The sequence below is a fragment of the Nicotiana attenuata genome, unplaced genomic scaffold (assembly GCF_001879085.1).
Source record: "Nicotiana attenuata strain UT unplaced genomic scaffold, NIATTr2, whole genome shotgun sequence".
Lineage (NCBI taxonomy): Eukaryota > Viridiplantae > Streptophyta > Magnoliopsida > Solanales > Solanaceae > Nicotiana > Nicotiana attenuata.
The window spans coordinates 131,496-143,415 of record NW_017671558.1 but is presented as its reverse complement, the minus strand read 5'-3'; the positions used below and the strand labels follow the sequence as shown (position 1 = coordinate 143,415).

General features: G+C 36.4%; 1 protein-coding gene across 2 annotated transcripts; it reads left to right on the top strand.

The window, feature by feature from the left end:
* The first annotated feature begins 32 nt into the window (after positions 1 to 32).
* LOC109208977 (ethylene receptor 2-like) lies at positions 33 to 4,960 on the top strand. Of its 2 annotated transcripts, XR_002065286.1 has the most exons (4): positions 33 to 202; positions 1,081 to 2,956; positions 3,096 to 3,748; positions 4,807 to 4,960. XR_002065286.1 is itself a non-coding variant. In XM_019372142.1 (3 exons), the coding sequence occupies exons 2-3, from the start codon at positions 1,208 to 1,210 to the stop codon at positions 3,639 to 3,641; spliced, it is 2,295 nt and encodes a 764-aa protein (XP_019227687.1). In that variant the 5' UTR covers positions 33 to 202; positions 1,081 to 1,207; the 3' UTR covers positions 3,642 to 3,848. The 2 variants fall into 2 exon arrangements, 1 of the variants encoding a protein (XP_019227687.1); XM_019372142.1 differs by lacking the exon at positions 4,807 to 4,960 and having other exon boundaries at positions 3,096 to 3,848.
* Positions 4,961 to 11,920: the final 6,960 nt, after the last annotated feature.

The following is an 11,920-nucleotide window of genomic DNA, read 5'->3' as shown; positions in this document are numbered from 1 at the left end:
TAATCCAAGCTTAGATTTCCCTTTGTCTTTCTTCCTTTCTTTGCTTACTTTTTCTGCTCTCTTAGAAAACAAGTGAAAGTACAAACCTCTCTCTCTATACCAACACTTCTTCGACTTGTTCTTTCTTTTCTTCTTCTTCTTCGTCGCAAGAGAAATTTCAGTTCTTGAAATTTGCATTCCAGCACAGAAGAAACAAAGAAAGGTAGAGAAACCAAAAGGGTCGCTAAATTCTTGAAAAATCAGAGAAGTTTTACTTTTTATCTTATTTTGGTGTAAAAATCTAATCTTTTTTCTCTTTTTGTATGTTTGCTGATGAAATGGAACCCGGTTTATAATGTGGTACCCGGTTTTATTATAACTGGATCATTAAATTTTTCTTTCTGGGTTTTTTTCCCCCTTCTAATAGCTGCATTGGGTTTTGGTTCTTCTTTTATGTAGCTATTTGGAGTTTTTGTAGGTACTATTTTTTTTCTTCTTTTTTTCCTTTTTTTTTTTTTCCTTTTTTGATGATATCAATGCTGGAAAAATGCATTGGTGTTTATTTGGGGTTGCATGTGGCTGAAAGATAAGATCTAAGTGTTGGATTGGCTTGTTTTTGGTTTTCATTTCAGAAAGATGTGTGTGCAGTGTGTGTGTGTGTGTTTTAACTTTTCAGGTAAGTTTAGCTCTTTTTTACAGCTGTGTATTGAATTTTTAACTTTAATTAAGTATCTGTTTATCTTTTTTACTAATGAGTGATTATTGTAGTGTTGTGAAAGTCAGAATTTTGAAATTCTATTTACTGATAAAGATAAAAAAAAGGTCAAAATTTTGAAATAAATAGATGCTTTTTTAAGTTGTGTGGGGCTAGTTGGTATTTGGCACCTTTTAGTCTCTTCTTTTTGGATATCAACCAGATTATGTTAATTGCAAATGGATGTTGGTGCATGCATTTGTGTACATATCTGTGTTATTTTATATTGATGCTAAATAAAGCCCTTTTCTTTTTTCTATTTTTTAATTTGTGGGGTTCTTATGTACTTTGTCCAGTTTTATGAATCTTAACAAGTTGTCTCTTGCTTATATGGTTTGATTGATCAGGTATATGATTGTACATTATGCATCATTGGTGCTGAAAAGTGTCCCCACTAGTGGGATTTCACTGGGTCGTTGTTGTCGTTGTTGTTGGTGTTGAAAAGTGTAAACGCGAGTAAGTCTATTGGATGCAATGTTGAAAAGAGTAACGTCGTGGTTGTTGATTTTGTCGTTCCTTGTTTCCTTATCGATTGCTAATGGGAGCGTTATTGAGTGTAATTGTGAAGATGACGATGAGGTATTTTGGAGTGTCGAGAGAATTTTATTTTTCCAAAGACTCGGTGATTTGTTTATTGCAGTAGCCTATTTTTCCATTCCGATTGAGATAGTTTACTTTGTCAGCTGTTCTAACTTTCCGTTTAAATGGGTGCTCTTTCAATTCGGAGCATTCATTATACTCTGTGGATTAACTCATTTCCTTAGTTTCTTGACTTATTTTGGCCAATACACATTTCACCTTGTTCTTGCCCTTCTTGTTTCCAAACTCCTCACCGCAGTCGTCTCTATGCTCACTGCTATAACCCTTATCACCCTCATCCCTTTGTTGCTCAAAGTCAAGGTAAGGGAATTTATGCTGAAAAAGAAGACTCGGGATCTTGGTCGAGAAGTTGGAATAATAAAGAGGCAAAAGGAAGCTGGAATGCATGTTCGGATGCTTACACAAGAGATCCGGAAATCACTTGATCGTCATACAATACTATACACAACTTTGGTTGAGTTATCGAAGATATTGGATTTGCAGAATTGTGCTATTTGGATGCCTAATGAGAACAGAACTGAGATGAATCTGATGAATCTGAGTCATGAGCTTAGAGGGAGGAATATTTCCAGTATGTATAATAAGCCTATCCCAACGAGTGATCGAGATGTAAAAGAGATCAAGGGGAGTGATGTTGTAAAGATACTTGACCCGGGCTCCCCACTTGCTGCAAGTAGTGGAGGAAGTTGTGAGCCAGGAACTGTGGCAGCGATTAGGATGCCAATGCTGAAGGTCTCGAATTTCAAAGGTGGAACGACAGAGATTGTCCCGCAATGTTATGCAATTCTCATTTTGGTTCTTCCTAGCGGAAAGGATAGGTCTTGGAGTAATCAGGAAATTGAGATAGTCAGGGCTGCAGCCGATCAGGTTGCTGTGGCTCTATCCCATGCTGCAGTGCTAGAAGAATCTCAGCATATGAGAGACAGATTGATGGAACAGAATCGTGCGCTACAGCAAGCAAGAGAGGATGCTCTTAGGGCAAGTCAAGCAAGGAATGCATTTCAAACGGTTATGAGCCATAGGTTGAGAAGACCGATGCACTCAATTTCAGGTCTTCTCTCCGTCTTGCAGGAAGAGAAGTTAAGTACTGATCAACAGCTTCTTGTGGATGCTATGATTAAGACCGGCAACGTCGTGTCCACACTAATGGATGATGTGATGGATACTTCAACAAAGGACAATGTAAGATTCCCATTGGAGATGCGGCATTTTCAGCTGCATTCCATGATAAGAGAAGCCGCTTGTCTTGCCAAGTGTTTGTGTACATATATAGGTTATAATATTGGCATTGAAGTTGACAAATCGTTGCCTAATCATGTTATGGGTGATGAAAGAAGAGTGTTTCAAGTTATACTTCATATGGTTGGAACTATTTTGAAGGGAAAAAATGGAGGGCATCTTATCTTCAGAGTTCTACCAGCAAGTGAAAATGATGTAAGTTGGAAAACAAGGAGATCAAACTCATCTACTGACAACGTCTATATCAGGTTCGAAATTTTCGCTAGCATTAATCGATCTAAGGCAGAGGGCGTAACATCCACATTACCACACTGCACTCGAATGTACTGCAACAACGAGGTTGAGGAGAGTTTGAGCTTTGCCGTTTGCAGGAGGTTGGTTCATGTAAGTCTATTCATATTCCAACATTTAATTACAGATTATACTATTGGAAGTAGCCAGCTTTTGTAAATCTGATGTTCATATCTTTTTGCCATTTGAGTTTTAAACTAACTTCGTTCTCGTATTTGAAAATGGCAAACAGTTGATGCAAGGAGACATCTGTGTAGTCCTAAATCCAGAAGGTTTTGATCAATGCATGGCTGTTATTGTTGGGTTTCGAAGGCAGCCATCAATTCCTATAAGCATACCTGAATATGGGGAATCCTCTGATCCTTCACATACACGTTCTCTTCTCCACGGTGTCAAAGTTCTATTAGCTGACTATGATGACGTGAATAGAAGCGTAACGAGGAAGATGCTCGAGAAATTGGGATGCAACGTTGCTGTTGTTTCATCTGGATATGAATGCCTCAGTGCTATCGGCCCTGCTGTTTCCTCATTCCAAATTATACTTTTGGATCTTCACTTAGCTGATGTAGATGGCTTTGAAGTTACCATGAGGATACGAAAGCATCGTAGTAGGAGCTGGCCTTTGATCATTGGTTTAGCCGCAACTGCTGATGAAGATGTAAGTGGAAGATGCCTGCAGATCGGAATGAATGGAACTATCCGTAAACCAGTGCTCTTACCAGGACTTGCCGATGAGCTTCAGAGGGTCCTGCTGCGGGCAAGCAGAGTAATGTCCTGACAGTACCGCTGCCTTGCAATGGACGATAATTAGGCAGGGAATCGTTTGAGGTACAATGCTAGATGATGTACAAATAGAAAAGCATACTGATGTTACATACACACCTTGTAAGTCAAAATGGTATAGAAACTTTTTGTCTTCTTTTCTTTTCATATAAATCTTTAAGTTCTACAGCATTTTGTTGCAGCATATTCAGTTTAGATCAAACTTGACAACTTGTTGATTACCTAAGTAACATGTCCCTATGAATTACAAAGGGCAGCCCGGTGCACTAAGCTCCCTCTCCCTCTATGCACGGGGTCCGGGGAAGGGCCGGACAATAAGGGTCTATTGTACGCAGCCTTACCCTGCATCTCTGCAAGAGGCTATTTCCACGGCTCGAATCGAATCCGTGAATCCGTGACCTCCTGGTCGCATGGCAATAACTTTACTGGTTACGCCAAAGCTCCCCTTCTTCCCTATGAACTACATATTGAAGTCATAGAGCAGTATTTTTCATGCTTTAAATGCTTCATGCTTCAAAATTTTCTTTAGCAGGTTGTTAGCTTCTGCTGTTACATGTGGATTCAGACACTTAAACTATAGTAGATTCCATACATTATAGAATATTGTGCTCAAAATCCTTCATATAAACTAGAATACTACTCCCTCCGTTACAAAAAGACTGTCTTAAAGACTGTCTTAGTTTGACTTACACAAACTTTAGACTTACACAAACTTTAATAAAGAAGAGAATACTTTTGAGCTGTGATCTTAAATAAGCTATAACATTTATGTGGCTGTAAAACTTTTGAAACCCGTGGTCTGAAACCTGTCATAACATTTATGTGGCTATAAATGCTTTTTATTAAAGAAATACTGAAAGATGTCAATCTTTTTTAAACAAATTAATAAGGAAATAGTGCCAATCTTTTTAAAACATATGGAGTATTCATTTTTTTTTAGACACTACACCATGTTACTAACTTAGTCAATTCTCTTTGATTTTGATCTCTCTATATATATATATATATATACTGCTACTTGGTTCAGGCATGTGGGGCGTGTACTGCGTGGTCTATACATTCTTATTCTGGCTTCATTATTTTATGTTCTGCTTTTTCCTATTCATCAAATATCTAACAATATTCTCTACTATGGTTGTTGGTTGTGGTTGACCATCCAGGTATATTTTCTTCAGACCAAATCAACCAATTTTCAACTCACCATCACCAACGGCACGTGCATTGCATGTGCTCCCATTCCTCAGTTTACATAATTGTATCTGTACATGTGACCATTGTGTGTGTTGAGGATAAGGCGAATCCAAGATTTAAAGTCTATGAGTTTATAGTGTGATTTCATACAATTTTTTTTACATGTATACATAGTTTGAGTAAAAAACAGTGAGATCTCGCTTTAAATTCGATTCCGGAAGAGCCAGCTGTCAGGGACGGGTGTAGAGTTCCGTGACGGGTTCATCTAAATTCATTACGTTTAACAGGGAGCAAAAATTTATACGTAAAAATGCACTAAAAAACATAATAAATAGTAAGTCTGAACTTATAAATTTAAAAATACAATGAGTTTAATACTAAATAACGTAAAGATTGAACCCATAAAGTTTAAATCGTGGATTCGCTCCCGTGGCATTAGTAGGTAGGCTATGTGGAGAATAAAAGGGTCAAAGATGCATTCACGAGACCTATTTCTTTCTGTTGACATACAAAATTAGAAACCATGTATGAACTTTTGAGGTACGTACATGCACTCTTTCTTTTTTTATTCTTCATGTTTCTATCATTTGGCTCATATATATATATATATATGGTCCATTCCATCCCCTTTTTATCTCCACTACTCCTTCCTATAACAAATGACTCGTAATACTTTATAAAGTCTTGACCAAAGATAAAAGTCTTTTAGGCCTCAATAAGTACTATGTTTTCTCAACCCACCACCACCTTCAGTGAATTAAAATTAAAAAAAAAAAAACTCTGCCTAAGGACACTGCCAAAATAATATAAAAATTAGCGACGGATAAATTCTATGGCTAAATAAAAAAATTCGTTATTAATCCTATTTAGCAAATGATTAGCGACGAATTATCAAGAAATTTCGTTAGATTAGCAACGATGTTCGTAGCTAATTCCAGTTTTTTAGCTTAAGTTAGAAGAGGTCTGAGTTCAGTTCTACTTGACCCCAATTTTTAACAAGAGGCTCTTCCAAATATTTGAAGAAAATATGTTCTAGCTTAGGTTCGAACCTCCGACCCTCTTAAAACTAGGAACCTAACCAACATGCCAAACAACACATGTCAAGTGGTGTCATTTTATATTTTATTTCGTTTCGACACAGTATAATTACATATGCTTGATAAAATTAATTAAAATAGAAAACAACTCAGCCAAAGGATAATATTACTATATTGTATTTCTTGACCAATAAGAATTGTGGTGGAGTGATAAATACTCTTCAGGTTCAAGTTCTGGTATGGACTCACGTTTGTTATGGAGCTACCGGACGTCGGGTGAGAAACCAAAAAAATATATCTTATTATTGAATATGTTTTACGATTTGGAAGCATATGAAAAAGGATGGCGAGAGAGAGGGGACAACTAAAACAAGGAAAGTCGAACTTTAAAAACTATAGAAACTATGTGAGATGGAATTAATTTATTTACTTTAAATAAAATTATGAACTTTTAAAACTATAGAAACCTAATTACCTATTATAAATTGTAGACAATTTAATTGGACTTTTCAAAAACAAGAAATAATCACTTTGACAAGAGCTTGTTATTAAAGTTAAATTGTTTTCAAATATAGAAAAAGTATTATTCCTTTTAGATCTGATCAATAAGAAAATATTGTCACATAAAAAGAAATATAAGGAGTATAATTTACATAAGCTAAATTTTAACATCAAATTGACAATGTTTGCCTAATATCGTGCGTACACCACTAGGCCCTGTCATATTTGAAATTCAAAGGGTGAAATTGCACGTCTATATGGTGATTCCATTTTCTTGTCTATCTCAAATATAACATCAATTACAACAAAATTTATATTCCCATTAGGTCTTTTTATTCAATGAAATTCTCTTATGTCTTATAAGGAATGCTATTTTACTTTACAATGGATTTGTCATCCATATGTTCTTGTCAATCAAATCAGTCCCACTCTATGTCTGCAGTGGTGTTATTATGTGGTGAATTTTAGAAACATTAGGTGCTAACCTAGGTAGGTGATTTTCATAGGGGCAAAGTCAAAATTTAAAGTTTAATTTATATGTTCGGAATTTTAGTTTCTTTGAGTTATTGACTTCTAATTTAATAATTTGTTCATATTAGATTAATTTCTTAAAATAAATATAAAAATTCGGACCATGCTACTGAATTATGTCGAATTCGCTTCTTACGCTCTAGCTCCGCCCTTGGTTATCTCCATGTTATGTCAACATCAAAGTTATGGACTTAATTTAGGTAGTATTCATCATCCACAATTAACTTACCTTATCACCACTTAAAGTTTATAGTAATATAAATTCGATAAAAAATTATACATAGTTAATAATTACATCAAATTAATAAATATAAGACATGTTTCTCTAATATGCATATATGAAATCATAAATTTTTTCAGGAACTTCAAACCTGAATTAGTGATACTGTATTCTGGATATGCCTTTGGTGGAACTTGTTAAGTTAAATTCCAAGGTTTCAATGATGACAATGTTCAATTAATCTATTTCGCAGGAATCATCAAAAGAAAAGAAAAGCAATGAGGAGTGATTGCTAAATCAATGGATCTACAGAAGGAACCAAAAGCCTGCAAATAATCTCGGCCTCAATCAAGGGAATTAGTTTACCAATCAAGGAGTTATCGCCTTATTCGGCTTCCTTAATTAAAGCTCAGTCAAAGGATTAATTGTCTTGAAAATGAAAGCTGTGACAAGGAAAGTCACGATCGAATCCGGTCTTTCCCAAAGAGCAGGATTCAAAGAGGCACTCCTTGGGTCAAATCCTTTTAAAAAGATCTCGTGCCTCTATTTATGGTCAAGACTCAACGACTCTTTTCCTCTCCTATAAGAAGGCTGCTTAGTTCAATTGGAAGACTTGCGCAACTACACACCTTGTTTTCTAAGTCTTTATACTTCTTAGCCTAAACATTGTATTATGAAGTTTATTAGTGTCACGAAAGATAGGGAGAGTTAGAACACAAAAGAGAGTTGTGTCATTATTACAGATTCACTATTGCTGTACTTCGTTGGTGGTGAACGAATCAAAAACCATCTCCGTTGTAGTACTTTTAAGATCTTAAAGGAACCCTTGTGACCCAAGGAAAACTGGATATAAGTACCACACCGGTACCGAACCAGTATAAAATTGTTGTGTGTCATTTTCTTTCTACTTACAGTTATTTCACTTCTGCTCTCGATCTAGTCAACTAAAATCATCGTTAGTCGACTAAGTTTTTAACAGACCACAATTCACCCCCCTCTTGTACTTTCAATTGGTATAAGAGCAAGGCTCACAAACTTGCTTAACGGCTAGTGAGGAAAAGATCATGGGATCAAACACAGTCGTTGGTGCACTATTTCAAGAGGAAACTTCTCAAGTTCGACCACCATACTTCAATGGACAACACTTCTCTCATTGGAAGGTGCGTATGGAAACATACACCATGTCTTATGACATCAAAATTTGACGAGTGATCAAAAAGGGAAATCTTCCAATTCCCCCAAAGAAAGACGAAAATGGTCAAGTAATAGTATCCACTAATCCACTTGACTTAGATGACTACACTGATAGCAAGCTGCTATCATAACAGTAAATGCCAAAGCCAAAAATCTGTTATACAATGCTATCAGTGGTGAAGAATATGAAAAGATCTCAAGCTGTGAAACTGCTAAGGAGATATGGGATAAATTGGAAGTTACATATGAAGGGACAAACAAGGTAAATGAAATAAGGATAAATCTATTGGTTCGTGAGTATGAGCTATTTCAAATGAAGGATGGAGAATCTGCTGAAGAAATGTTCTCCAGGTTAAGCAAAATTCTTGGAGATCTGAAATCCTTTGGTAGAACAATAAAAAGCGGAGAATAAGTCAGAAAAATTCTCAGAAGTCTACCTACGATTTGGCAGCCAAAAGTCATTGCACTCGAATGTCAGGATCTTGACAAGATGTCCTATGATGAACTCATATGTGATCTAATAGCTTTTGAGAAAACTCATTTGGATAGACAGATCCAACAAGAAAAGAAGAAAACAGTCGCTTTCAAAGCAACAGTGGCTGAACCAGAGGATGAAGAAGAAAATGAAGGAGGAGAACAGGATGAAAACACTGCCATTCTTTCTCAAGTTGTAACTAGCATGATGAGGAAAAACAGAAACGGCAGAAGAGGTAAACCAAACTTCAGAAAGGGAAGAATAAACAATGAAAATGATGGAAGATGCTATGAATGTGGTAAACATGGACACATTCAAGCTGACTGTCCAAACTTAAAGAAGAAGCTGAGTAGGAATCTTCAAAGGAAGAAGTCTTTTGGAGCCTGGAGTGATGAAGAAGAATCTGATCATGAAAGAATTGCAAATATGTGCTTCATGGCCATAGAAGATGTTATCAATGAAGAATCAGGAGAGCATGGGTTCTCAGGAAGCAGAGTAATAAATGAAGAAGAAGACTCAGATCAGCTTGGTCTCATGGCAGATGAGGGAACTAGTGAGGTACGTCCCCTAAATTTCCCTAATTGTTATGAACTCCAAGAATTCGTTGATATTACTCTTGAAGATATTGAAAGAGTTCTAAATGAACTCAGAAAGATTCAGAGAGAAAAGAAAGAGTGGACTCTGATGCTAGAGGTTTGTGAAATTGAACGTGATTTGCTACAGGAAGAAGTAAATGAACTTCAACTTCAATTTAATGGATTGCAAAAATCCACTAGTCATAGTTCAGTCAAATCAAATCAGACTGTTCGTCACAAACAGAAGAAATCTCATGGGTGTTCCTTTTGTGGTAAGAATGGGCACAATACTAACCAATGCAGGAATAAAATCAGGGCAGAAAAAGGTTCTGAAAATAGTCCATCTTGTTTTTATTGTGGGAAAAGGGCCACACCTCAAATTGCTGCATGTTTAAGAACAACAGAAGATGGGTCTGGCGACCAAAATCTTCAAACCAAACTAACACTCAGCCTTCTAATCTTTCAGGACCCAAGCAAGCTTGGGTACCTAAAAACAAGTAATTTTGTTTTTCAGGAACACCGCAAAAAGAATTGAAAAGGAAAATGGTATCTCGACAGCGCGTGTTCCAGACATATGACTGGTGACAAACAATTGTTTAAGACAGTCACTAAACTAGATGGAGGAACAGTCACATTTGGAGACAAATCCAAAGGAAATATAATTGGTGTTGGAAAAGTTCCTCTAAGCCCAACATGTGACGTGGACGAAGTCTATCTGGTTGATGAACTCGGGTACAATCTTCTCAGCATTAGTCAACTATGTGACAATGACTATGAGGTTCGTTTTAAGAAACATGGTTGGTACATAAAAGATGAATCAGGTAAAGTCATTCTTTCAGGTAATAGAGATAGAAATGTTTATACTATTAGCAACCTAGATAATCTTGGGGATCAAATCTGTCTTGCTTCTATAGTTGATGATCCCTGGGTCTGGCATAGAAAACTTGGTCATGCCAGCATGCATACTATTCAAAAACTTTCCAAACTTGATCCCGTCATTGGTCTTTCAAAACTATATTATTCAAATGATCATATTTGTGATGCATGTCAATTAGGAAAACAAACTTACTCATCTTTCAAAAACAAGAATTTGTTTCCACCTCAAAACCTCTTCAACTATTGCATATGGATCTATTTGGTCCAACTAGAACTGCTAGCAAGGTGGTAGAAAATATGCTTTTGTTATTGTGGATGATTTTTCTAGATTTACCTGGGTTGTATTTTTAAGTCATAAAGATGATGCTCTAAAGAATTTTGATGTTTTCTGTAAGAAGGTTTCACCGAGAAAAGGGTTACTACATCTCTTCTATCAGAAGTGATCATGGAGGAGAATTTGAAGCAGAGCTTTTGAAAACTTTTGCAACGATCAAGGAATCTCTCACAATTTCTCTTCGCCAAGATCTCCACAATAAAATGGAGTAGTAGAACGAAAAAATAGAACCCTACAGGACATGGCAAGAACCATGATTGTGGAAAATTCTCTACCTCATCATTTCTGGGCAGAAGCGGTAAGCACAACATGTCATATTATCAACATGCGTCTGATTTGACCAATTCTCAAAAAGACTTCGTATGAACTGTGGAATGGTAAGAAACCCAATATTAGCTACTTTCACCCTTTTGGATGTAAATGCTTCATTCATAACAATGGAAAGGATAATTTGGGTAAGTTCGATCCTAAAAGTGATGAAGGTATATTTCTTGGTTACTCTCCTTCAAGTAGAGCACATAGAGTTTATAATAAAAGAACTCTCTGCATTGAAGAATCAATTCATGTTGTTTTTGTTGATACTAACCCTCTTCCAAGGAGTGAAAAACTTCCTGAAGATGAGGAAATTCTTTCGTCCCTAAAACTGTCATTGCAGGAAAGGATCATCAAAGTGAGTCAGTTGATCAGCAAACTCAACCGGCTGAAGAGTCTGTAGAAATCCACGAACCATCTCAAACAGATCAGTCGACTAATACAGAAAGAAATCCTCCTTCAAATACCCCAAATGAATGGAAGAGCAAACCTGGCTATCCTCACAAATTTATTATAGGAGATCCATAGTAAGGAATCACTACAAGAAGATCTCAGAAGAATAAATCTCATATGGCTCTTATTTCTCAACTTGAGCCAAAGAAAGTGGATGAAGCACTGAAGGATGCACACTGGATAAGTGCTATGAAAGAGGAACTAGATCAATTTGAAAGAAACAAAGTATGGGAATTGGTTCCAAGACCTTCAAACTCATCAATCATTGGAACTAAATGGGTATTCAGAAACAAATTGAATGGATCTGGTCAAGTGGTTCGAAATAAAGCAAGATTAGTTGCTCAAGGCTACTCCGAGCAAGAAGGAATCGACTATGAAAAAACCTTTGCCCCTATAGCAAGCCTTGAATCCATTCGAATATTACTTTCTTTTGCTGCTCACAAAGGTTTCAAGCTGTTTCAAATGGACGTTAAAACTGCATTCCTAAATGGCTACATCTCTGAAGAAGTATATGTGAAGCAACCACCAGGATTTGCAAACGTCACCTTTCCTGATCATGTATAAGCCGACTAAAG